Source organism: Polypterus senegalus, chromosome 14, assembly GCF_016835505.1.
Source record: "Polypterus senegalus isolate Bchr_013 chromosome 14, ASM1683550v1, whole genome shotgun sequence".
NCBI lineage: Eukaryota > Metazoa > Chordata > Cladistia > Polypteriformes > Polypteridae > Polypterus > Polypterus senegalus.
The window spans coordinates 24,792,284-24,820,239 of NC_053167.1; the positions used below are offsets into that span (position 1 = coordinate 24,792,284).

Genomic DNA, 27,956 nt, shown 5'->3' on the forward strand with positions numbered 1-27,956 from the left:
TTCCAAATGCCACTGTGGTTCACCTGCTACTACAGTGTGAGTATAAAGGGACCAGATGATTAACTCAGGTTAACCAAGTGATTCAGTGGTGAGATGGTGTCAGCAATTTTACAGTAGAATGCTTTGCTACTAGTCCACACTTCCCACTCATAAAATGAGTATTGCATAATTGTTTGAGTAATATATAAAGCATTTTTTAAATTAATAATAAGACACTTTTACCAAGTTGAAGCAATTTATATTATTTTTAAAGTCAATTGCTAATTATTTACACCATTTTTTGTGGAGCACTGGCAAATTAAATCATTTGCTGGAGTCTCCAGAAAAGTCACAGGTGGAAACAGATTTGGAAGCCTTGTGCTTTATTATTTTTTTTAACTTATTGTTTGTGTGACACCTTTATGCAGGGCTACTTGCAGTATTTTAAGAGACACAATTGTTTACATTTTTTTTTCAGTTGGAGCATGGGCAGTTGAAGTGGCTTAGTCATGGTCACATAGTGTCAGTAGCAGGATTTGAACCAACAACCTTGGGGTTTGAAGCCTGAACCATTAAGCCGAAAGCCATAGCCACTACACCTAGAAGACATATCTACTTATCAAATCATCTTCACATGTAATTAATTTAATCTAGCATCACGGGAGCTCATTGGCAGCCTTTAGAACATGATACACTCAGATGAGCACCCACCATTTCTAGCCATTATTTACCCTAACAAGCAAATGTTATCCCTCAACCTGGTATATGGCTAATGCTGAAAGATTACAAAAAAACATTTTAGTTATTATTTAGGGAATCACGATCCATTTAAGAGATTGAATTATTTTGTAATAATCATAAACTTAAAAAAATATTTAAATGGATGAAAGAATTAATAGCTGTGAATGTAATAATAGGTTTTCTCAAAAATTAATTAGTTGGATTGGTGGGGTAGTTGATTCAGAAAGACCAAACGGCAAATTGTATTACGACATTTAAAAACATTGTTGAAAATGGGAAGAAAACATGAATGTTACTGCCTGTTTATGGTAACGCATACTGTATATCCAAAATACTTGTCGTTACATCATTTTTTCAATGTTAAAAATTGAAATATTCTAACATGTATTTTTGTATTACTTACAGAGGTATTTTTTTCTGAAGTAACTGGTATGACTTATAAACGTCTATAAATGCTATCTAATGTACATCTTATATTTTCGTTTTCTGTTGAAAGAAAGAGAAAAGAAAAAAACTTTTCATTGCCTCCGTTGATTGGCTGCGTGTGCTTCAGTGAGTGGGAGGAGTTTACGAAGAGTAGACGCGTTTATACAGCGCACGGGCTTCAAATGACTGAGAGAAGCATTAAGTGAGGGATTACTACAGACTGGGGCACGAAAAGTAATACTAAGAAAAACCAACTCGAAGAAAGAAGAACCATTCGTAGTGAAACACCATCGGACTATTTTAAATTGCTAAACATTTACTAATAGGTTTTCACCTGTACTTTGTTTTACTAGCAGTCACCTTAGGATCATTTCCAAGAACTTATCGGGGATAATGATGAAACTCGTCTTCTCTCTGTTCGTCATCTTCATCGTTTCTGCGTCCTCTGAGTCGGTAAGTAGACGGCGTGAGATTTCATCAGTGAGCTGCATGTGTCCACCCAGTGTTGAGAACTCTTTCTTAAAGCTTAACGTTGCTGAGGGTCGTGCTCGAGTTTTAAGTCAACACCTAATCAGACCCGAAGTATAAACGTAAACGCTTAGGGGAGTCGGGATGGAACAGTAAAAATGATCCTTTGGTCGGAGTAAGAATTCTGGAAATAAGCGTTCTACACAGTAAAAAGTGCCCATCGTCAACCGCGAGTTGGAGTGACCGTGATACTGTTGAGCCGCGTGAATTTGTGTGGATTACGCCGTCATTTCTCGACGCGTGCGACGGTCGCCTTTGTTTGTGTAGCCTTTTAAGAAATTTGACACGTTTGCCAAAGAAGAAAAGTGAACGAAGGCTGGAAATAGCGGCTTGTAAATTGACCGTGTCGGACGGTATTCCTTTTTTCGGATAGTCGTTAGACGGCTGCTGTCCAGTTATTTGTTTAGTTTGGGGGCGGGGGTAGAAGTGGGGGGTTGGCCACTTCACTAGAGTTGAGTGGCTCGCGGCATGCGGATCGCGTTTCTTCGGCTGTGACTTTAGGGTTAGATTAGCTTTATGTTACAAATTGCAAAGATGGACATTTACCACGTATGTTTAGCCATTAGAAACAATTTTCCATATATCAAAATATCTGGTACAGTATTGCCATAGTTCGGTATCATAAAAAGGCAGTGGAGTCGTCACACTGGCAAATATCAGTGACTTTAGCTTTGTTCCGATGAAGAAATATACAACAACCATAGTAAATTGGCTTCAAGAACCGGCATGTGTGATATTCAGTGTTTATTTACAATGGTCAAAACCGTCATGTGTGATATGATGTGTTTTAAAGTGGTCAAGTTGTGTGGATTTGAGTTCATTTCTGTCAGTTTTTATAGATAGTGCATGTGTTTGGGACGCCTATCCTGGAGAGCCTCGTACTTTTACCATGTCTCATTTTAGTCACTGAAAGACCCAGGTGTCATACCGGGGAACTATCCGAAAAGTGGGTATATCGTGATATGTGTATACTTGTCTCTGTTCCCCACGATGAGTATACGAGTAGCATGTTTTTTTAGACTCGTGGGATTAGGGGGAGGTAGAGTTCTTTCTGAAACGCGGAAAATGCCTTTGTAGCTGGTGACGTCAGTGGCGTGACGCATCGGGAGGGAAACTTTTCAGAAAATCCCCTCTCCCAAAACTTCCCTAAATGCCGTTTTTTTTTTGTTTTCCAGTTTTTATTATTATTGCTATTTTGTCCTTTTTGAACCAAACAACAATGAGAAAACCACGTTAATATTGAATATTTTCCCGAAGTCCACGATCTTCACTTTTATTTTTCTTAAAGCATTTCCTTGCCGTATAGCCCAACATCGTAAAAAGCCTATTTTAAATATGGAAGCCAAATAATTTTCCTCTTGTTAAAGTTTAAAACGATAAACATTTTAAAAGGTGCTTCAATAAGGTGTATTTCTCATAATTACAAAGGGATTTGGAAACACTATTTACGGTTTAGGTGCAGATGATTATGTTTTTTCTCTGCAGTACTAGAGCAAGTTATTTTTAAAGTTTTTATTTGTATATCTTTATTTAGGTTAAATAATTGTAAGTGGAAACTGTTGATTATACCATCAGTTGTTACTTGTATTGTATTGTCCTTGATATAAAAAAAAAATGTGCGATACGTGCAGAACTTTAAAAATAACTTTTTCTGGGTTTAAATTCAATATTAAATAACTCCTATATTCAAAACTGTTTTGATATCAGGGACGATCACCAATTACAAGAATGAAATATGCAAGCCTTGACTGTTCAGAACAGATGCGTTTTTATTGAGAGTCAGAAAGAGTTTTGTCTTAAATGTTTTAAATATAACTGTGCATTTAATGCATAGTAGCAAATAATGGCTGAATTAGGTCAGATTTAGAGATGGTTTACTTTAATTTTTAGAGTTTAAAAACGTAATACCAAAAGCAGTAGCTTTGACTTAAATAGAAATTAAATTGTGTGAAATCTCATTTTAAAATATTACCAGTAAGGCTAACAAGTACTGCATTTGTATAGGCTTTTTTCTCTGATTAATCAACTTAGTGTTTGTGGTTGGAAGTTTTGGAGTCAGAGCCTTATCACAGAAACACTGGGTTTGAGGCAGGAAACCATCCCGGACAGGGTGGCAGTCAATTGCAGGGTTAATTTGAAATCTCTTGTCAAAGTTAACATTCAAGGCCTTGAGCGTGTGACAGGTAAACCCACCTACACACATGCAAAGTCTGGCTATTGTTCTGCTAAGTTTAGTAATTCTTTCTTTTTTAATTTTATACAAAATCTTATCCAATAAACCTTACCCTGTAGCATATAGACATTTAATAACAGTTCAGTCGCAACAAGAGTGGATACAGCAAATGTGACAGAAAGGCAACATAGGAATGTTACATAGTTCCCCAATCGGAGTACTCACAAATTAAGTGTGACAGTGTCAGGCTTTTGATAAATATACCATCTTATCCTTCAACAAAGCAAAAAGCACTATAAACTGGAGAGCATACAGGATGCTGAAAGCTGTAAACATTCATCTCCCTGTCTTATGTGCTTGGGGCTCCTAAGAAAAAGCGTATTTCCCCCTTTTTCGATTTCTTTCTCTGTGCGGTTTCTGTGGCTTTCAAAGGAATGTGTAGACACATCAAAAGGAAAGGGGGGTTGGCTTAGCTGAACTTTCAAGGGCCGCTGTGCTAAACATGGAGGTTTCAGCATTCCTTAGAGCTGCATAGAAACGTATGCTCGCCACACCCCCTTGCAGCTCCTTCCTTTTTGTTTAGCAATATTCTGTTGGAATTTGACCTTTGATGACCTTGACCTGCCTTGTAGAAGTTTACCACACTTGGAGACGCTGGTATAGCCTCAGACCTTTCTTTAGAAATGTACTCAAACTGGGAACGCTGTTTATTCAGTTTGTTAACAGAATGTTTCGCAGATGCTGAAATAGTCTGTGATTACTGTTTCCGCAGACTTTATATTACAGAGTGCACATTTGTGCAAACTGATTAACTACAAATAAAATGGCATCAGGTATTCACAGTAAAAATATTCTTGCAAACTAAATCATATTTAATTTTCCATGAGACTATTCCATAATATCTCATTATATGCACATAAGAATAATTTAGTATTGCACAAAAACTAAACTGTTTAGTTTATGGGTGCATATTCTTTTTCTTGTACTTCTTAAAGCTACTGTATTGTTTTTATGGATTCAGTAAAGTGCTTATTTTATGTGGAACTTTTCAGGATTTTATAAAAAAAACATTTTGCCCTTGCTCAAATATTTTAAAATGTCAAAAAGAATGCAACATTTAGTTTGTGAATGGTGGCACAAAACTGCTGAACCTTAGGACAGAGATTATGGATTTGTGAATAGCAGTGCATATAATATATAATGTACATGTTAGAGGCTCGTTTAAAATCTGTTACAGCACACCATAAACAGAGCCCAAACAATTAATTGCATAGCAGATCTGATCAGCCAGCAGTGGGGCTCAATGAATTAATCAGCTTCGGCAGAATTGATGCTGATCAGGGTCCAATCAGGTGCCTTCATTTTGTGCGACAAGAGTTTGTAAAAACACACTGGTTTTGGTGCTCACACAAACAGTGCGATCCCCAGAGTAGAAGTAAGTGCAGTTGAGAAAACACCAGCTTTGACACTATTAGGTAAGCCTTATTTGGTCTTAAGTAATAAATCTATACATTGTGTACATATTGTAAGCAAACCCAGTGTCAAGGGATTGTTTTCTGAGTTTGACTAGAATCAGTTTTAGCAAATTGCCAGCAAATATTCAGTGTTTTGTCTTTCGTTTACACAGTAGAAAACCTAGTCTTCCATGTCATAAAAGTTACACTACAGGTAGCAAACACAAAAATGTAGACTAAATGTTACTTTACTCTGCAGTGGGTTGGCACCCTGTCCAGGATTGGTTCCTGCCTTGTGCCCTGTGTTGGCTGGGATTGGCTCCAGCAGACCCCCGTGACCCTGTGTTTGGATCCAGCAGGTTGGAAAATGGATGGATGGATGTTACTTTACTTTTTGTGTGCGTTTTTTGTCCTAAAAAATATTTCATCTGAACATATTCCAGTGGCTGCAGTCTGTGTTGGTCCCTACAGATTTTATTATTTTTTCTCCAGCCGTCTGGGGTTTTTTTGTTTTTTCTGTCCCCCCTGGCCATTGAACCTTACTCTTATTCGATGTTAATTAATGTTGATTTATTTTGTTTTATAATTGTGTCTTTCATTTTTCTATTCTTTAATATGTAAAGCACTTTGAGCTACTGTTTGTATGAAAATGTGCTATATAAATAAATGTTGTTGTTGTTGTTGCATCAAAAAAACAGGTTTTGTAAAAGAATTGAATACTGCAAAAATATATACATCTGCATTGTTTTTGTCAAAATTGAAAAAAAATGTTAAGTATAGCACCATATCTTTTAATTTCTGTTCCGTTTGCATGACAAATTTACAATATTTGATGTTACGGTAGACGTTAACCACTTTTTAAAGTCAGTTGTTCAGAGTATAAACTACTTGGTGGCTGCATGTACTAAAGCCTACTATTCTCAACACGCATGGCAAACAGCTTCACTCGAGGGTAAGGAAATGTTCATCTTTTTTAGTTTTTGGACTCTGTGAATCATTAGATAATATTTCTATACGAATAAATAAAGACCCTAATAATAATAATAATAATAAGATTGTGTAGAGTTATCAAATTAAACAAAAATAAGGATCTGAATACTTGTTAAAAATAAGTAAATGTTTGGATATATTTAAAAAGAGATTAAAAGTTCCAAATGCTATTACATGTGCATTTATACTTAACATGCCCTTGTTTGCTTAGCAATAGTACATGCAGCACTGATGTCTCTTGTTTTAAGCAGCCTTCCCTTTAATACGCAGACAATCATAAAACCTGATTTTCTGTGAGTGGAAAGTGGCATGACCAAAGAGAAAATGGGAACCATACAACTTCACGTGTCTGTGTGCGTATGAGAACAAAAGTCAATTCTAATTACTTAAACATGTTCAAAATATTTGCCACTTTTCCACCACACCCTGCTTTCTCCTCCACACCTCTTCTCCACAGTGTGCCTTTCTGATCCTTGAGTGCAAATGACATGATGTCAGTACAATTGCTAGAGCAGGTGTCCAGTATTCAAAGAATAATATACATGACTAAACTTAGTGATTCTTGTCCTCTTTTAGAGATCCATCAAAAATCTAGCACATGTAACCTTAATACGTATTTTTGGTATACCTTAATTTTAAGAATTATCTATGCTTTCTTACCATTGAAAATACTCTTTAAAATGACAGTCTTAAAGCCATATAAGGAAACACATAAACTGCAGTTATTTCCTATAATGTTTAATGAGAAAGAAAGATAGCTTTTGTTTACTACAATGAATGCTTACTGGTTCTAATATAAAACAGCACATCAGGTTTTTATTTTTAAAAGTGAAACAGAACAGGATCAGGAATAAAACAATACTTGTAAACTGCTGGAGAAGATCTTAAAAAGTGTTATTAGTAGTCTACTTTTGTATAGTGCTACTTAAGAGCTTTAACATATTTTTTACTCTTAAAGCCAAATAAATTGCTTGCAGGGGATATTCTGTCAGCATTTTAAAACTGAGAAGTGTATTTTACCCTGCCACTAGCAGTAGATGAGCAGTTTAAAGCAAAATACCAACCCCCCAACCAACACACACATACACCATGCCTTTGACTTTTTTGGTTGCTAGCACCATCCACTGTACTATTTGCTCATCTCCTGTGGAATGCAGAGCTTTTCAGATTTATGAGAAATCATTTGCACTCGAATTAGGCCTCTTTATAAAACCCACTGGACTGGATTCAATACAAGTGAAAAGCTGTAAGGAGAACGTGATAAATACTTTTCAGCAGGACGTAATAATGACTAAAGCATTGCTGTCCATTCGGCTATAAAATCCCATTGAAGCAACTCTGGTTGCCTTGCAGTAGCATGCAATGGGTGGGTTCTGGGCTTTAGAAATGTATCAAAGTGGCTCACCCACAAACTAATACTTTTGCATTCTCGTACAATGAACAGTTGTTCAGTGGATAAATTGTGCAATGTCACACATCAAAGACCTTGTTGTTGATTTGGCGTTGAATGATTGTGTAATATAATGTAGTAAACACTATAATGTGTACACAAGTTAAATGAATTCATTTTTAGAAGTACATTTTTTTCAAGTGATCTCTACAACATGCATAGTGTCTTCCATTTCACCTAAAAAGAATCCCACCCTCATTTCATGGAGAGTAGTATGCCAGCTTGTACCTTTTCCTTTAACTAGTTTATTGATAACAGTGAATTTATTGGTACACACTATTTTGTTCCAGCTGATTAGGAAAGATTTGTACTGATCTTGTTCATTCTGATGTAAAGTCAGCATTTGTCTAACTGAACTGATTTTGAATTAGTCATGTTTCAGGAGTCCGTGTAATGTGCCTTAACTACTTCACCAGGGTGGGAATTTGAGCCTGTGTAAGGGGGGGGTTAGTGTTGAAATACCTTCTGATTAATGGTGTTAATTTGTCTTCCTATGTCCCCTACCCCCACAACATGCAAGAAGTGTTTTGCTGGGGGTGCGGGTGTCTGGTCTCAAAACTATAGGAATGTACTCGCCAGATGTATGGGTGTTTGTGGAGAATGCTAAAATGTAAATTTGGGGTTCTTCTACTGAAGACTTGTTGAGATCAGAAAATCTTGTAGTGTTCTTGAAGCCAACCCACTATACCTATTTTGTATGGTTTTGTTACTTGGTTCCCGTTGTTATTCAGAAATGCAATTCGTTTGTTCTTCAGGGCATCAAAAACATTGATATTAAAGCCTAGAAACACTACATAGTAATGCTGCCTTGAATGGTGGAAATGAATGTTCATCCATCCGTCCATTATCCAACCCGCGATATCCTAACACAGGGTCAAGAAGATAATATCTTTTTGATTGGATTACATAGTAGACCACAATGCTACATTATATTTGAAATTTATCGAGTCAAGAAGATCTCGCAAGAAACATTTGCAGAAGAATTTGTTCCTAATGCATCACAAAGTACAGTGAATTAAGTCCCATTCAAAAGGGTTAATGACGATGGCATTTTCAAAGGCTAATCAATTTGTTGTGTGAAGTCTAAGTTGGGCATTTGTTTTATTAGTTTACGTGTACTTTTGTAGACTTAAACAGGACTTTCAAACTTCAGGTCAATATTGCACATTAGTTCAGTTGTTTTTTGTGTAGACTTTTCTAGTAACAAGGATTTATGTCTCTTGGCAATATTCTTGCAATCCTAACGTAATGATTGCTGCTGCTAAGGTTTTACTTCAGTAGACAGCTCTTTAGGATTGAGAGTTCGGGGGGTTGTTTAACGAATGCAGATAAGGTGGTGTATCCCCTCGTTTTACAACACCGGCTCTACTTCAAGTATGTGTTTACATTTGTAGTACAGTATAGTAAATTTATCACCTCCTACATGAATATTAACAAAACTTTTTGGTGTGCTGCAGAATTTGTGTATGTTGATGGATTGAAGTCAGCATGCACTATTATAATAAACAGTTTTTGTAAGAGCATGTTCCAACACCAACAATGATTTTTATACCACCTTTTCAATACAAAGGATTTAGCTCAAAGAGCTTTATAATATGTCAAAGAAATAGAATAAAGAAAAAAAAATTGAATAAGAATAATAAAGAATAAATAGTATGTAAAAGAAATACACACTTATTATATATTTACCTAACGAGGAGTATAATCTTTTTTTTAAGTCTCTAAATGCAAGTCTGATGACAAATTCAGATGGCCAGGGTGGTTAGAAAAAATGAAAAAAAAGTTCAGTTAACCTGGAGAAAAAACTAAATCTTCAGGGGGCTTTCAGGCCAAAAGACCACCCACTCTGCACTGGACATTCTGCCTAGCATAAATGTTCTTAACCAGTTCTTGATTAGTCATATACTGATAAACAAGGTTTTCCTGACTTTCTATAACCTGCTGAGATCATATTTGCACCACATTTTAATTCTGAACCCTGGTTCATATGTTGCTTTTCAAAAAGTCACAACCACAGCTGAAAAAGGGATACAGCATCCAATGTTGGAGTGTTTCTTTGAAAGCAGATTTGAACAGATGTACTATATATTTGTGTTGACAGCCTTAGGCCAAAGGGTGCAGGGGATGTGAATATTCTTTAAGCTCCAGAAATAAGCAATTTAAAAATTGTGAGTAAATGTTGTCACACAAGTCAGTTGTCAAAAACAACTCCCTACATCTTACCCAATTAGTCTCCTAATGTCAGCAGGTAAAACCACTGTCATATTGTATTGTGGATCCCAAACTTTGATAGTTTGCCTTCTTTGGTGCTTCTAATCTCCCCCAACCCCTCCAATAAAGCAACTGGCTAATCAACATTTTTTAACATATGACCCCTATGGCTTATCTAGTTACTTAAAGGGGGAAGAGGCTCTTAGTTCGATTTTTACATTGTGTAACATTGGGTATTCCTTTAATTTAAATAGTATAACACCGCCCAAGTAGCCCAGTCCTACAAAGAAAGTGAATGTTAATTTAATTTACTTGGCTTCCACTTTCATCAAAATTAACTAATAAATAACAGTACATAGGTGATCAGTGTGACCACAGGTAGTTTAAATGACTCACTGGTGGTCACAGAGTGAGCCAATGATGGGAGCTAAAACAGCAGCCTCATTAGACCACATTTTCTTCACACAGACATTATTTTGTATGTCTGCTCAATAGCAGCCAATCAATCATACTAGATGCTAAATGCATTTTTATTTTATTCATCAAAGGCTAAGTTTAAGAGTTACCAGTCAGTGTTGACCGTACAGCTAGAGTATCCAGTGGATATTGCTGGGTCTAATTTAGGACTGAACTCAATATCTTTAACTTCTTACCAAGGGATAGCCTTGTACCTTAGTGGTTTTCACTTAAAGATAAATTATGATTTCTTTAAAATCTGCTCCATAAGCTTTTGACAATGTATATTTTCTGGGAAATTGAGCCCTCTGTCCTTTCAACTTGTACAGTTCTGGATAATTACTGCTGAGCTACAGTGCAAAGGGCACATGAGAATTGGTTTTTTATGAGCCTTGAACCCAACCTTATCAGTGTGCATCTTTACAAAGAAAAGTTAGGAAGAGTGAATGGTTTAGGTAGTAATAAAAGAAAACAAAATGATTTATGAAAGGCTGTTGTTGTAGCATTGTTCAGTATATGTACTCTTATTGCACTTAACTACTTCAAACGCGTGGTCTTCTGCCTGTTATACCAATGAAGACACTTTATTATTTGTTAGACACCATTGGACTGCATAAGTTCATATTTTGAGCTTCAGGAAAGAATATAGTCAATAGGGGTAGAGAATTTCAATCCATGTTCAAAACTGTATTCTGTTAAGCATGCTATAGGCTTAATAATAGTCTGGATTTGCAATTTATACATCCTTGCCTTGGAGATTTAACATTTCTGCATTGGTACAACTTTCTGTGCAATCAAGCTTCTAAAAGTGAAAAGGCAGTTCTCAACAGGTGTTCATCTTTTTTTTAAATGCAGTGTTGTGGCTGTGATTTCTAAAAGCAGATTATGTATAAAAAATATGTGTCGGCTACTCCACCTGAGCTTCCTAAATACATCGAAATCCTCAACAGGCAGATGCTGGTAGCTTTAAAGGCAGATGGAGTATAGCTTATATTCTGAGGTTAGAATAAGCTGGTTTGTGTTGGTACACTCCAGTAAAGTGTTAGTATGTGGCCTTCCTTACAAGTTTCGTACAGTCAGTTTTTAAGCAACTGAAGGTGTTCAGTATTTTGCGGGTAACGGGGTATTGCGGATGATGAGCACCTTTCGAAACGCTCTTAACTGCATGTCAGTGAAAAGCAATGCCTTAAAAAAGATGCTTAAACAAGTCACACTTTAGAGGTTAGAATTTGATATGGACACCATAGATTATCCATATATTTGTAACACATTGATTTTGATAACCATGACAGAGGAAGTTAAACAAACACAGCTGTAATCTTAAAAACTGTTACTCTAAAGAATTATAGAGATGAATAGGATGCATCTTAAACTCTCTGAAATGTTCTCTTTTCTTTGTTTCAGTTTCTCATTAGACAAGGCAGACACATTGATATTTAGTGAAATCTTAAAGTCAGGGTGTTAAAGTGTAATAAGAGAGATAATAAAACATTTTTTTAAGTGGAGTATTCTGGGCAGTGGCAGCATGTTCTATCCCGTCTTCCTGGTGAGTACTGAAAAGCAGCCATTGCCAACAGCCGCCCCACTAGACCTCTGGGCCCACAACAAATATTAGGCAAGCATCTGCAAAAATCTCTTCATGCATTAAAAGTTCCTCAGTGTTGTGGAAGGCATGAGCTGCCTACTGTGTCTCTTCAGTGCATTTCATGTAAATGTTGATTTGACAAAGGCATTTAAATTCCTAAGGAATTGTTTTAACAAAGAATACAAAAAAAAAAAACTCAGTTCATGTTTAGATAGCTATTTGTCTTCATGTGCTTTGACCAAGGGAATAGAAATGCTTTATTTGCTGTAATACCATAAAATTAGTAGTTTATATCTGAGCAGTAAACATAATGGAGGTCTAAATCTGCTCAATACTTTCTCACGTGCATGGTTTTTGAACCTGCTTCAAATGTTCTCTACATGAACATGAAATTTGCAAACAGGTTTCTTTTAGTCTTAGACTAATAATTGGCTTCAAACATAAGCATACACAAGATGACAGACAAGTGATCTTAAGAGAGCCTTTTGTTGCCACCAAGCTACTTTTTAAATGGTGCTGCAAATAATGTGTTTTGGTTTTTTTCTCGCCTTGACAAGTGTCTGTACTTTAATTGATGCAGATTCTTTTTCTGTATTCCAGTCTCTTTGTCTACATTTTTGTATACGGTAAGGGTCATCTGGGGCATGGACTCTGTAGAATATTTGTTTTTAATAATCCACATTTTGAGCTGGAAATAGAATCCCTTCCCATTATCAGAAGATTCTCCATCACTGTCCAGAAAATACTTATTCTTTGATTTTTGAGGAGTTCTACATCAGTACACTGAGTTTTGTATGATTAACCCTATTTTTGTGCCACACTTATTGTTCTCATTCCCCCAAAAATGTTACCAAGTCATTTCAAATGGGTAATCCTTTGAATATGTGTATTAAGATTTATCATAAAGCAGCTATACTTAGAGCCAGTTGCTTTTTGTTTCCTAAGATGTCGGCTGGGAAGGTTTGTGTGTGACAGGAATGTGGTCTGGCCTGATCCACCCACCCAGTGTACAGCAGAGACAACAAGCAGACCATGTCGACGTAGAGTTAACACTTTACAAACTTTTTTTTTTGCCTTTGTGTTTTTCACCTACATTTAAAACTTCTTTGGAAATAAATATGTAAAAAATATTAAATTTTAAAAAATCGGCCTGAAAATCGCAGAACTGTATGCAAGACTGAGACAGTCGTTGGGTATGCAGTTTTCGTCTATCTCTATACATGTTTTTTGTTTTTTAAACTTGGGTCACCTATTCCAGACATGAGTACATGTGCACAATGACATGATTGTGAAAGTAAAACTTTTCCAGGTCAATATGGCGTGCTCACTTAAATCTAAGAAGCAATTAATTGTAATCCAGTCATTCATTTTAGAACCTGCCTAACCAGATCAGAGTCACGGAAAGCAGTTGTGCATCTTTACAATATTGAGGACAAAACTAAAACCAACCCTGGATGGGGCACCAGGCTATCAAAGTCCCCATTTTTGCACACATCCATTTTTATTTATACATGTCTTTGTAACATGGGAGGAAAGTGTGTACACAGACTGGGTTAAAATTTTGAAGCTGTAAGGCAGTAGCCCTAACCTCTACACTACTGTGCTTTTATAGTAAAGCTTTAATATATACATACCATCTCATTAGAGTGTCACTTAAATGCACATGGAGCATATTCAAGTAAGTGCAGGCATGTGGATGTAATGAGGATTTTCTATGCATAATGTAGCTCTGGAAAACTGAAAGATCCCTGTTAATGTTTTGCTTCATCTATTTAGTACTGCCAAGACTAGTCATAGTAGATCAGGTAAATGCTGAAGTTAGAAACGCTTGGGCATTGAAGTTTAAAATGGAATATATTGAAAGAGGCTTGTGGCCAGAAGGATTTACTTTTTTATCACATGTAATTGCTTTTGTCGTAAGGCAGTAAAATTGGCTTAATGCTCATTTACCCTGCTGTCTGATCCTTACTCACTGATTTGTTTTTACTAATCCAGTCATTACTTGGAAGGATAATTAAGATGAGTTGAAATGGGCATCATTTGCTTGATCAGATCAGCAGAAAAACACATTTTCTTGGATGAGTGTAAGGAAAGTACAGACATGCTACTCGCATACGAAGCCTGTCCTGTGGCTGTTGTATGTGTGTGTCAGAAACATACTTTTTGCATTTGTTTTGAGTCTGCATTGTGATGCAGTCACTTAGTTCTAACTAGACTGCCAAATTTATTTCTCCCTCAAGCCAACTGACTCCACCAAACCTCTCCTCGACTGCCTATCTGACATTAAGGACTGGCTGGCTGTAAACTTCCTTCACCTGAACGATTCAAAAACCGAGGTCATTGTTTTTAGTCCCGACTGCAAACAGGCTCCACCCCTTGGCCTTGTTTCTCTTCCCATTCCAGTAACTTCGTCTGTCTCCAATCTTGGAATCAAAATGGATACGTTCCTGAAAATGGATGCTCAAGTCAACAGCACAGTAAAATCCTGCTTTTTCCATCTAAGGCGAATCGCCAAACTCAAGCCTATTCTTTCTAACCACCTCCTGGAATCAGTAATTCATGCATTCATTACGTCCCGGCTTGACTACTCTAATTCCTGCCTTTTTGGTATCAGTAAAGCCACACTTTCTAGACTCCAACTGGCTCAAAATGCGGCTGCAAGGCTTCTAACTGGTAGTAGCAGAATCCAACACATTTCACCAATTTTGAAAACCCTTCACTGGCTGCCGGTTAGATTCAGAATCGATTTTAAGATTCTCCTCCTAACCTATAAGGCATTAAACGGTCTAGCCCCCGCCTATTTGAGTGTCTTGCTCCATTGTCACAATCCCCCTCGTGTTCTTAGATCCACAGATCAGCTGCTCCTAACCGTTCCCAAGGCACGTTTTAAAGCTCGTGGTGAAAGGGCTTTCTCCGTCTGTGCACCCAGGCTCTGGAACTCCCTGCCCTTAGTGGTTAGGCAAGCCGCTTCAGTCGCCACATTCAAATCTCGCCTAAAAACGCACTTCTTCACATTGGCTTTTAATTCTTAACCTGTTTCATTTTCCACTTGTCTTTTGCTATTTTCTCTATTTTATTTGGTCCCTTGACCTGTTTTTAGTATCTCTGTTTTAATTCTCTCTTAATGTTTATTATTAATATTTTGCTTTTAGTCCTGCTTGTTGTAACTGTACAGCGCTTTGGTCAGTTGTAATGCTGTGTTTTTAAGCGCTCAACAAATAAATATGGTATGGTATGGTATGGTAACCTGTTTCTTTTCTCACTTTTTTTACACTACTGTGATGGCAAAGGAGATGGGATGATAACTAAACCACTTTACTTGGGTCATGATTAATTCCAGCACTGTGCATTAGGGCCTTGTGCCAGTGGTAGAATAGTTATTGTTAGGCAGCTCTAAACCAGCCATATCAGGGTGACAGTTGTATGAAAAGAGCTTCAAAGCAGTGTACGAGTGTATCTCAGTAAAAATCTACTGTTCAGATTTTTAAAGCATATATAGTGTCTTTTTCCAACAAACTGCACAACATTAAGGCTTTCTTAAGATCACTTGATTATTTCATTAAAAAAAATAACATGTGTTTCTGTTTCCTTACTGTGGGATGGCATCAGAGAGGTTATAATTTTTTTTTTTCTATTATATTCTTTAAATTGAGCCCAGCTGATGCGAAAACAGGAAAATTCGTGGTTGCTTTTCTATTAATGAGTGTGTAGGCCGAAGTTTCTAGACCTAGGCAGGTGCACTATTTCTTGATACAGTACAGTGCAGTCATGACTTGCACCTGCCCTAATTACCAAGTCAAGATCCTATCTTATTTCAAGTGCTGAGGCTTTTGCTCAACTTTGACAGCTCATTTGTAAGCAAACAATACATCTTTGTTTATTGTTTAATGTGTTTTCTTAACTTTTCGCATAAAGGTTTTTCAACCGGTTTCAGCTGTTGTAGGGTATTTCAAAACAAGAAGAAATTTGTTTTCGAAAAGAAAAGAAATAAAATGACTAACATATTTTGATCTTGAAAATATATACAAAAAATGTTACAACCTATGGATAGGTTTGCACTTAATTTATTGACCACCTCCTCTTTATTTATTAGATATACCTGCATGACTATAGAATGCTTGTGGTGTGCTATACCTTCCAATTTTCCTATCAAATAGGCCTTCATGAATGTCCCCTGGGAGCTTAACAGAGTACACATATGCTAGTAACAAACACCAAATGAACTTACTTTGTATTTCAGTGACCCTCTCCTGTAAGCATTTTTTCTTTTCTTTTTGCAGATAGACATTTTCTCCTACCGTCTTCTCTATTTTTTAATTAAACTGTGGATAGGCTGTTAGAATTTAAAGGAAAAGACAAGAACACGCTTTTGAGAATATTAGCTTGTTTACTCTCTAAAATAATTTAGGCATTTCCTAAAAAAATGAGTTAATTAAAAGGTAAAAAAAAACTATTCACACACTCATATAGTTGGAATGTTTGTAGTCTGTTTATCCCATGTTTCACTTCTCAGGTGCTATTTTGCGTCAGCAAAGATTTATTCTCTTGGTCTTGTGTGTGTGTTTTCCATTTGCTTCTGGAAAGAGCCATGTTTTATTTTATGGCTATTTTTTTTACTTCTATGCAATGGGTCTTCCTCTTATGAAGCCTCTTTTGACCATTGTCTGAACCTGTGTTGAGCACTGTTGCAATATAGTATCACATCAAAGTGACTAGGCAGTCACTAGCTTCTGCTATCACCTTGTGAGAAAGGCTTTTGTGGCATTCCCTTTAGCATTATTATGTAACATTACAAAGTCCTGAAATTGTATTAATTCTTTTTATCTCTTTCTTTTGATCAGCAGGTGAGGGAGACAGAAACCTGGGTGCCACCAGGATCAAGTCCATCTTCAAAGTTTGAGGGATCTGGAGGTTTCCCTGATGACAAAGACTTTTCCTTCCAGGGAGGAAATACATTAGACAGTGAAGATTATGATGATGATGATGATGACAGTGATGAATATGGCATCTCCGGTTCTGGAGAAGGTAGTCCAGGTACACTAGATTTAACATTGTGGAAAAGAGACATTTTAATAAGCTAAATGTTATAAGTGAATGCACCAAAACTAGACTGTAATGGTGGAAACATAAGATGGTGTGCGTGTTGATAGATCAATGGATGTGTGTTTATTTTATATGATTGGTTGTACTTTACCACAACATGTTTTACAACTTGGCTCTAATACTTTGTATATTCAAACTGCTTTGGAAGTTATGCTACTTTTCTATTTTTTTTTTTAAATGGTAAATTGTTTCCTTTTGAGTCGCATGACTAAAGAGACAGTAGGACACTAATACCTGTTAATTAAGTATACATATTGAAGCAGATGGACTTTTCATTGGGATGTCACAATTAATATTGGCTGAACCTTTTTTGAGGAACAGGACCCATTTCCTCATTTATTTAATAGTGCTGTCTCATATGTATTTATATTAATTTACCTTGTTTTTGCTGCTTAATTTTTCAGTTGATGAAGAAGATGATGATAATTATGATGATGACAATTCAGCAGAGATCACAAAGGTTAATCAGGTATTTTTTTCCTAATATTTTTAGCTTTTTAACCCCATTATGTTCTTAATAACAGAATTGCCTAATGCTTTTATTAGTGGTATTTCACCATATTTTTATTTCTATTTGAAATAAACATTTTTGTTGTTCTTCTACTTGTTTGTTAAAGCCTGACTCGGACAGCAATGACATTCCAGAAGAGAATGTAATCACGGATGTTGACGATGCCAATCAGGAGAGTACTGTAGAAAATAATGAAGTGGTACCACCAGGTTTTCAAGATGTGGATGTATCTTCTAATAAAGTCATGCCAATTTCCCAAGTTGCCACTGAGAACATTTTTGAAAAAACAGAAGTCCTTGCAGGTAACTAGTTTCCAAAACAGCTGAGTAGATTTTTAGCTCAATATATCCTGTACATGAGACTAAAACAGGGGTGTTGAACTATTCTATATTGGGTAGATATGACACTTCCCAGTTTGAGCCGGAATATATCGATAAACTGCTACTGCACATTTTCTTTAAAAACAAGACACACACACACATGATACCTGCTTACTCGTAACAAATGTGTATATTCTGCCTCTCATCTCTTTTCATACTATCTTCCTTTTATATCAGTGTTTCTTTTCTTGAGCATTGCAGCAGGTTAGGAAAGCTACCAACAACTACGGGAACCAAAGCAGAAAGTGAAAAAAAGAGTAGCAATCATATTTAACGCAAATGCATCTTCTATCCACATAAAACTTTGAAGTCTACAGAAAAGACAAAATAATTGTGTAGGACATTGGCAGCTGTCATGTAAGCTGCTAGAAGGTTGGCCAGCCCTGACACCTCACTTTTTAATGCTGTATTGGCGAGTGGCAGCAGTGGTGTGTGTGAAGTCAAGCTACCATCTCTTTCATGAGAGTGTTGCATCCTTGGCACTATGCTTAGAAGTTCTTTACAGCATTGTGATACTGTATGTCATCTTTTTGCTTTTTCCTTTTGGGTCATTCTAGACATCCAGTTTCCATTATAACTACAGGGTAACAACTGTGTTGTGCTGCATAGAATACTAGCAGTCATCACGGACCATATGTAAAATGTATTAAATACTGGAATGAAGGTCCAGGAACTGGATCTAGCCCATAACCCTTGAGGCTATGCCACTGGATTAAAGCATTGCTTACCATGTTCTGGTTTTAGAACTTACTCTAATGTTTCTTTCAAGGATTGTTGTTCAGACTACAAACATAAATCAAAGTGACAACTCAAAACAGTATTTTACCTGTTTTGTATTTATTTAGGTGGGATATGCTCTAGATTCCCCAAAACCCTGTTCAGGATAAGTTGGTTTGGGTAGATGGTTGGATTAAAGAGTTGTGCCTATCATGCATGGTCAGGAGTATTGCATTATATTTACAAATGTTAGTTTTACTTTATTTTCCATATTCTACTTTTTTATATGATTTGTACTTGACATACTGTGGCTCTAATACCAAACTCTGTTTCTTGCAGCTCTGATTGCTGGTGGTGCCGTAGGACTGCTTTTTGCCAGCCTTCTCATCCTGTTGCTCATATATCGCATGAAGAAAAAAGATGAAGGCAGCTATGACCTAGGGAGAAAGCCTATCTACACAAAGGCTCCCACGACTGAGATCTATGCGTGAAAGAAAATGTGCTTAAAATGATTTTCCTGTTGGGGAAAACAAAGTTTGTTTTGGGAAAGACTTTATTACACACACGCTCTCTCTGTCTCTCTATATACAGTATGTAAAGATACAAATATATATAACAACATATATGCACATACACACCCTAAGTTGAGTTTAACAGAAGACTGAGTATGTTTTTAACAGAAATAACAGTAAGAAACTGGAAATAAAATAGCCCTTTTGGACCACAGAGATCTATATAGAATCATCTTGGTTTTCGTTTCTTGCTTTTCTGGTTTTTTGGTTTTTTTTGGTTTTCTTTTGCCAAAAGAGTATAGGCAGTAGCATTTATGATAGGTTCAAAAAGAAAAAGTGTTAACTGTCACTCTGAATGCTAATGAGTATCCCAAACCTGGGTCCTTGGGCAATTTTGGCCATAACACTAAAATGACAAATGCCCTCTCCCCTCCATGCACCTCAGATATCCAACCAAGAGTGTACAGAACTCTTGCTTGCATTTAACACAGACCAGTGTTTAGATTAGGGTTAATGCTGGTGCTAGAGATGGTGAGACAAGTGCTACATTATCCCCTAGGGGGGTGGACCATAAGAGGTGCTGTTCAGATGAACTGATATTGCAGTGTATCTTCGCCTCTATTGACTTTTATATTTATAGTTACGTATGTAAACTCTCTCTCTCTCTCTATCTATCTATCTATCTATCTATCTATCTATCTATCTATCTATCTATCTATCTATCTATCTATCTATCTATCTATCTATCTATCTATCTATCTATCTATCTATCTATCTATCTATCTATCTATCTATCTATCTATCTATCTATCTATCTATAAATGTGTGTGTCTGTGTGTATAATGTGCACATACACACAGTACATACCAAATGTCTAAGATGCCAAAATGCATTGCTTTTAGTGGCTTATTGTAGTTAAGTGTAAAGGGCAATATTCACTGAAATGTATTTATGAACTTGGGGGTGGGGAGTGGGAGAGACTTGGCCAGTTTATACGTTTATATCACACACATTGACCCTGGCATAGCTCAGATGTTTTCAATAAGGAATGAAGCATAAGTAAATAATTTTATAGCTATTTTTTTAAGTTTTGTAGAAATTTTCTTTTTGTTAATTTAACTATCAAATATTATATTGCTTTATCTGTTCAGGTTTGGGAGTTTATCCCAATTTTCAGACTGTTGTATATGTGTTGGAATTTTATATACTCTAGTTGATTATTATTTGTTTTCAAAAGCATAGTTTTATAATGAGTTTTATATTGTAAGAGTTTCTATATTTCTTTGTAGATCTTACTGTTCACAGAAATATTTATGTTTTGTAAAAGGCAAATTAAAATTCCATAGTACGTTTTGATATGAGACACCATTCCTCAGATGTCAAAAAGAAAATCGAAAATAATCTGCTGCTTTTGTTGAAAATACATAAATTAATTCATTTTATTTATTTTAAAATGTGTTACATTGAGCATAATTTCAGAAAGGTTTATTGGGGTCAAGGTTAATGCAATTCAGGGTGGCAGAACAAGTCTTGATTTACTTGTGCATTTTTGTACTTGGAGGGGATTGAAATTGATGTAACTTCAGTTATTTTTGTTTTTTCACATTATTAATAATAATTCTTTACATTTGTGTAGTGCATTTCTCACTACTCAAAGCGCTTAACATTAAGCTGACATTTAATGTGTGAATTCAGTTTGATTAAGAGTTCATTCTGATTTTAGTTTTTTTAATCATGATTCAGATATCTCAGGTTTACCAGGTCGTACACACGGTGTTCTTTTTTTTCTTCCATAAAATAAGTTCTCATTTAAGCATAATATACTTTTACATCACTTTTTAGAAGGTGTATGGAGGGTATTGCGTGTAATGTGAATAACAAACCTATAAGCACATTTTGAGATCTGTGCCATCTCATTTTATAACTTATATGCTGTTTTAGAGAAGGTGAATTTCAGAATCTTCCTTGAAATATTTTTTCCAGTTTATTTGGTTTAAGGCTGCATGTTAGACAAACGGTAATTTGAATTCCTTTATTTGGTGAACATAGTCTGGTTTTTTATTGTTCATGGAAATTTCAGAAAAACACCAAGATGTCTGTCTTGGCTGTTGTTGATAAGAATAAGATTTGCTGTAGGTACCAACATATATGGACATTTTACTGAAATCAAACTTCTGGCAGACCATAGTTTTTGAGCAGTTGTTTTGGTTACCTTATTTCTCAAAACTCCTTGCAGTATTTTCAGTTTACATATTTCTGTTATAGAGCTATTGGCCTGGGACCATCTCACATTGCCAGCAGTGCAGATTATCTGTTAGGCCTAAATGCTTATGTTATTGAAAAAGCAGTTCATAGCATTTGTGTTTTACAAGTCATTGTAAACGTACTTGTGCACAATCTATACAGTATCAGATTTGTTTTTATTTTTAATGCTTGGCTGCAGCTCTTGAGTAAGTTAACCAAAAATGGTGGTTATTGTATCTTTTTTAGATACAGCTTACAGTACATGTAAATAAAATGAATACCAAAATTATTGTATCGGGTTCCTGCCTCTACTCTGATGACTGTTTTGTGTGTGCAGATGGGTTACTGTATGATTAGCATGGTTACCATCTGAAAAATGCAAGGTGAGATGCACGTCCCCCAGTTAAACATTTCTCTCTTTTGATCAGAGAACATGCCCATCATGTCCAGCTAATGGGAAGCCAGTAGTGTTCCGTTGTTTCACCTTGATTAATACTAAAAAGGATTGTGTAAACATAAAGCACTTGTGGAGCATAGTGTCCATGGCATATTGACCCCTTAAAGAATGGGTTTAAAGAAGCAGTATGTTTCAGTACTTGTACCAGAAAATCACAGTTGTGAGGCAGACTGCTTCTCGCTTCATTGAGATCTCAAGGCAGTTTTATGGAGACCATTCTAGTAATTTTTATTTATTCATCTCAGATGCAAAAGTGTGCTTATTATCAGGATTAAATTAAGGAGCCTGTGCCAGTGATTTCACTTTTGAGTCAAATAAGCTAAAGCGTTTTTTCAAGTGGTTGACTTGAAGATTATACCACATTCTAAAGGCTTGTTCTGTTTTCCCTTTTTTTTTCCTTTCTTGCAGTACTTTTGTGGTATACCCAGGTCTGCCATCTTTGTTTCTTTGCAAAAAAATCTTTTACAAGGTTTTAATCCTCCATGTTAAAGCTTGAGTTGTCTTTTTAAAAAAGCTAATGTAAATAGTGGATTCCTTCCCCAGTACTTGACTGCTGCATGTGGCAGTGCACAGTTGAGCTGGATTGTCTTCTGAAGACATGTTCTGTTCTGTTCTGTACATATTGTATTCATATTGATGCATTCTACTATGTTCTATTACTTAATATTAAAATTCTTTTTTTAAGTGATTTTAATTTTGTCTGAGAAGTGGTTTTCTTGTAACAAATCATAATACTGATATTTAATTTCTCATTAAGTGCTTCAGTGGGAGTAGTTGGGTTAGGATCATTTCTGCTTTCCAATATTTGGAGGGTAGACACATTTTGTACTCCCTGAATGTGGCTACCAAGATTTCGTGCAAGGAGGTAGCACACTTAACACTAAATATTATCTAATGGTAGGATGAGCCCTAGGACTGGGCCTGCGTGCTTACCTTTAGAGTCTCTTTACAATGTAGAAGTCACTTTTTTCAGTAAAGCTGATGTCATAATACACAAGTTCTAGTCAGTGGGAGTTGTTGGACAGATGTAACCACGGAGTTGCTGATGTCATCACCTGAATATGTCACATCTAGAAATCTCAGGGTATGTCAAATTACACAACTTGTAACCATAATTCAGAGCAGTTTTACATTTCCATAAACATTCTGGATATAAAATAATTGGATGCACTTCTGGCAAATGGTATGCCAGTGGTAAAATGCAAATAGGCTGACACGATGAGCATTGGATAACCTCATATGTGAAGAGAAGATGTACTGGTTAATACCCTGAACAGGAGTCTTTCCCAATGCCAGTGCTGCTAAACCCTGGCAAAACCAGGATAAATGTAAACCTTGAGGAGACACCAGTCTCCTTTAAGCCATGCATTTGGCCAGAAGCATTCCAGTGTCTATGGTGAAGGACAAGTGACCAAGTGACACCAGCACCTTGAGCTCAACTGAGAACTGCAGAACTTGTCAGGATGCCCTCTGCCAGAAAGGGGTGTGAATGGATGAAGTAGCCAGGGACTATTTAGCCTGGAATTAGGTACAGAGATACAGCAGGGAAAAGAAGTTTTGAATACGTCAACATTTTTCTAAGAAAATATATTTCCAATGGGGCTATTGACATGGAAGGTCAGTAACAACCCAAGTAATTCACACATACAAAGAAAACAAGTCTATAAAGTAAGTTATGCGTAATAAAGTGGAATGACATGGAAAAAGTATTGAACACATGAAGAAAAGGAGGTGCAAAAAGGCATGGAAAGCCAAGAAACCAACTGAAATCTGTCAGTATTTAGAAAGCAATCCTGATAGCCTCCTATCAGTGCAAATTAATATCAGCTGGTTTAGTCCTAATTGATGGCCTATAAAAAGGTTTCTCATTACCGAGGTGTCACACAAGAAGCATCTCATGATGGGTAAAAGCAAAGAGTTCTCTCATGATCTTCACAACCTTATTATTGCAAAACATACTGATGGCATTGGTGACAGACATATTTCTAAACTTCTGAATGTTCCATTGAGCACCGTTGGGGCCGTAATCTGGAAGTGGAAAGAACATAATTTCTCCATAAACCGGCCATGACCAGGTGCTCCTCACAAGATTTCTGAGAAAGGAGTCAAAAGAATAATCAGAAGAGTTGTCTAAGAGCCAAGGACCATTCACAGAGAGCTTCAGAAAGACCTGGAATTAGCAGGTACAGTTGTTTCAAAGAAAACAATAAGTAATGCACTCAACTGTCATGGCCTCTGTGCACGCTCATCTTGCAAGACTCCACTACTGAAGAAACAGCACGTTGAAGCTTGTTTAAAGTTTGCTGCGCAACATGTGGACAAGCCAATAAAATACTGGGAGAATATAGTCTGATCAGATGAGACCAAAATTGAACTCTTAGGATGTCATTGCATACACCATGTTTGGAGGAGAAATGGCACTGCACATCACCCCCAAAACGCCATACCAACAACATACAGTATAATTGAAGGAAGGATAAATGGAGAAATGTACCGGGACATTCTTGATAAGAATCTGGTGCCATCTACCAGGATGCTGAAGATGAAAGGAGGGTGGACATTTCAGCAAGACACTGATCCCAAACACACAGCCAAGGAAACTCTCAACTGGTTTCAGAGAACGAAAATAAAGCTGCTAGAATGACCCAATACTAAGTATTAAATACATTTCTGTAAGTGTGTTAATACTTATTCTCTATCATTCCACTTTATTACACATAACTTAATTTATGGACTTATTTGTTTTGATTTCTTTGTATGTGTGAATTACTTGGGCTGTTACCAACATCTGGTAAAAATTTCATGGCAATAGCCCCATTAGAAACATATTTACTGAAAAAAACGTTGACACGTTCAATATTTATTTTCCCCGCTGTAAATTCACCAAGTAGCCTAACTCTAAGTGGGCAATGCCTGGCCTGGAATCTGAACCCAGGAGTGCTGCTTTGAATTGTTCAGGAAGAATATGCAGCCATACATATGGCATGAAAAGGGCACAGCATACCAACATAGAGACATCCCAATGGTGAAGTACTATGAAGGGAGCATCATGATTTGAGGCTGCTTCACTGACTCGGGCCTGAACACCTCACCATCACTGAGGAGAAAATCAAGGTACCCTGCAGGATAATGTCAGGATGACTGTCAAGCAACTGAAGTTCAGCAGAAGATGGATGATGTAGCAAAACAATAACCCTAAATATCTTAAGTAAATCTACTACAGAATGGCTTCAGAAAATGAAAATCCTCATTTTGGAGCCCAGACCGTAACCCAGTGCAGATTCCATGGAATTAAATCAAGCAAGCCTTCACACCAGACATCCCAAGACTATGGCTAAGCTAAAACAGTTCTGTAAGGATGAATTGTTTAAAATTCCTCCTGAACATTGTGCAGTTCTGATTTGCACCTACTTGTCTGAGGTTTTTACTGCCATTATTATTATTATTATTATTATTATTATTATTATTATTATTATTATTATTATATTATAAAAAATAACAAACCCCTGTCAAATACATACCAGAATAATTGCAAAGAAAAAAACATTTTTACTAGCCAGTCACACTCACATTGTGGCATTACGCAGACATATTTTCATAGGTATGAAGGAACTTCATTGGCTTACCCTCTAAATTCAGACCCATTGCTTTGGAGCCACCAGTGGGACCAAACAATAATGTGTTTTTGTTTTAAATCATTCAGTTCCTCATGTTATAATTAAAGTACAGCATTTCTTGCTATATATCACACGTTCTGATACTACATTGTAATATTTTGCTTGCTTCCCTCAAAGATGGCCAAATTGCAGTACCATAGCAACACCTGCCACAGCCTTCGCCCCAAGGCTTTCTTGTACGCCCTAATTCAATTGTGTACAATTTGACAGACAGACTATTATCTACTAAATGAGAGAAGTGTTTCAGCTTTCACATGACATCATATTTCACTTTCTATTTTTTTCATTTCCTATGTTTCTGAATTTTTTTTAATAAAGACATTTTTGAATCTTGCAACTATTGCTGTTGTAATTTGGATAGACAGTATCATTTTTTAACAAAAGCTTATATTCTGACAGAGAAAGATCTGCCCTTCAGAATGATGGTCGTGACTCTTCAATAATGTATATTTAGCTATGGATATTTATTTGAAAACAGTAAAAATGGATAAAAAGAATTCTATTCTTTGTACTGTTTCAAAAGGGTAAAATTAGACATATTAATTGTAGATATTTTTTTCTGGGTGTTTCTGACACATTTATAATGTTTGGGAACCTTTTTCCAACAACTCTGGAAATATAAATAACCTTCAAAGTGGGTTTTTTTTTTTTGTAAAAATGTTACTGAATTTTGCAACTTATTCTGCAGCAACATATATGCACAAAATTACTATTTCTCCATGCATAACAATTCTGACATAAATGTCTGACCTTTCTTTTGAAGGGTAGAACATGAATATTGAGTGAAGTGTGCTAAAGTTCTAGCCAATTAAATCAAACAGACAAATATGAGGCTGAGTTGAAAAGGTTAAAGTCATCAATGCTATAGAGAAGATGTACAGCATTGGTCATTAACGATACTCAGTTTTGTCTTCATTTTCTTCTCCAACAAGTCAAGAGTACATCCCATAACTGTGACGTCTCCTGATTAAACAAAAGTCTGCTCTTCCCTTTCTTATACTGTTCCTCTGTGTTACGAGACCAGTCCAGCCGGTCCTTGATGTGGACCCCCAAGTACTTGCAGCAGGGCATCCACTCACTGAAAAACAAAGATCGGACATGGTAGCCATTTGGTTAATGACCAGTTCCTTGGTTTTGATGATGTTAAATTTCAAGAAATTCTTTCCACTCTAAGAAACAAAGTTCTCCACATGAGTAGTATATTCTGTCTCCCTTGTCAATCAACCCCAGTAGTACGGAGTCATCAGAGAATTTCTGCAAGTGACATTACATAATGTTTCATTTAGAGTCTGACGTGTACAGAGGAGAGGGAAAAAGAATCAGGACTCTTCCTTGTAGTTTTATTGTATGCTAACCATGTTCGCCTAACTACGTTGTGCGTGTTAAAGTTGTCTGTGAAGTGCTCCCTGTTTAAACGTGGCTGCCAGTCGTGAACTGGGCCCTTCGTCGCACCGCATTATGATTTTTTACAAGGGAAACAAAATTACAAAAGAAAACCCTTGGATATTAATTGGATAGGAACAGCCTACTCAGAATCACTGTCCGAACCGTAATTATGTGGTGGTGTAGCAGCATTTCTGCTTCTGTCCATTCACAGTCTGTCTCGTTTTCACGACGCTGTCGTTTCCTCTCACGATTTCTTCTCAACCTTTCTCCAATCTCGCAGGTTGCTTTGTGGCAATCCAAAGAGTAAGGCAATATACACGGAGAAATGGTTATAAAAGGGGGACACATAGGTATCCAGGTTCTTTAAAGCATAAATAGGGATCACTTCACTGACATTTGAGCAAGCCACGGTACAGCTATAAGACGCGTAGCACTCGCCGGCTACAACGTAACAATAATAATTTCCGGAATGTGCTGTTGCGTTGTCATTCATTTTACCCACTGTCTTTCTTTCATTCATATGTTACGTAGGCATGTACATTTTATCTTCAGCAATCTCATTCTCTAACCAGGCCTCAGGAGCTAACCAGCGTAACACTGTTCACCACCCCTTTCGTTATTCCGGCACATTGTTGACATCCGTGAGTAACAACAATGTACTAAACTGGAAGGTGGTCTACGCATGCGTGGAATTCGCAGACAAACAAAGATCAAGATCTAAATGAAGATCTCTTTAGTTAATTTAAAGCACAACAATTTGTTTAGTTTGAATGTCTGTGTTTTGAGGTGTGACTGGAGTACTACAGTCTTAAGTGGTATAAGCCTGGAGGAGATTCTTAATGCTATGCCTATGTTTTAGCTGTCTCTCTACTGCCATCTAGTGCTTCTTCTTCTAATTCATTCGCGGACAAACAAAGATCAAGATCCAAATAAAGATTATATATAGAGGTAGCCCTATATGTCAATGTCATGTCAA

The 27,956-nt window shown here is 36.6% G+C and overlaps 1 protein-coding gene across 3 annotated transcripts; it reads left to right on the plus strand.

The window, feature by feature from the left end:
• The first annotated feature begins 1,331 nt into the window (after positions 1 to 1,331).
• sdc4 (syndecan 4) lies at positions 1,332 to 19,617 on the plus strand. Of its 3 annotated transcripts, none has more exons than XM_039735296.1 (5): positions 1,332 to 1,599; positions 16,835 to 17,027; positions 17,501 to 17,565; positions 17,714 to 17,909; positions 19,044 to 19,617. In XM_039735296.1, exons 1-5 carry the CDS (start codon positions 1,540 to 1,542, stop codon positions 19,193 to 19,195), a joined length of 666 nt encoding a protein of 221 aa, XP_039591230.1. In that variant the 5' UTR covers positions 1,332 to 1,539; the 3' UTR covers positions 19,196 to 19,617. The 3 variants fall into 3 exon arrangements, with proteins under 3 accessions (XP_039591230.1, XP_039591232.1, XP_039591231.1); XM_039735298.1 differs by having other exon boundaries at positions 16,835 to 17,018; XM_039735297.1 differs by having other exon boundaries at positions 16,838 to 17,027.
• Positions 19,618 to 27,956: the final 8,339 nt, after the last annotated feature.

What these genes read in the sequence shown, in the direction of transcription:
- sdc4 (XM_039735296.1), top strand. Translation starts at nt 1,540, where the DNA reads ATGATGAAACTCGTCTTCTCTCTGTTCGTCATCTTCATCGTTTCTGCG. An exon ending in TTTCTGCGTCCTCTGAGTCG is followed by an intron (nt 1,600 to 16,834) that starts GTAAGTAGACGG and finishes TCTTTTGATCAG; the next exon opens with CAGGTGAGGGAGACAGAAAC. An exon ending in AGATCACAAAGGTTAATCAG is followed by an intron (nt 17,566 to 17,713) that starts GTATTTTTTTCC and finishes TGTTTGTTAAAG; the next exon opens with CCTGACTCGGACAGCAATGA.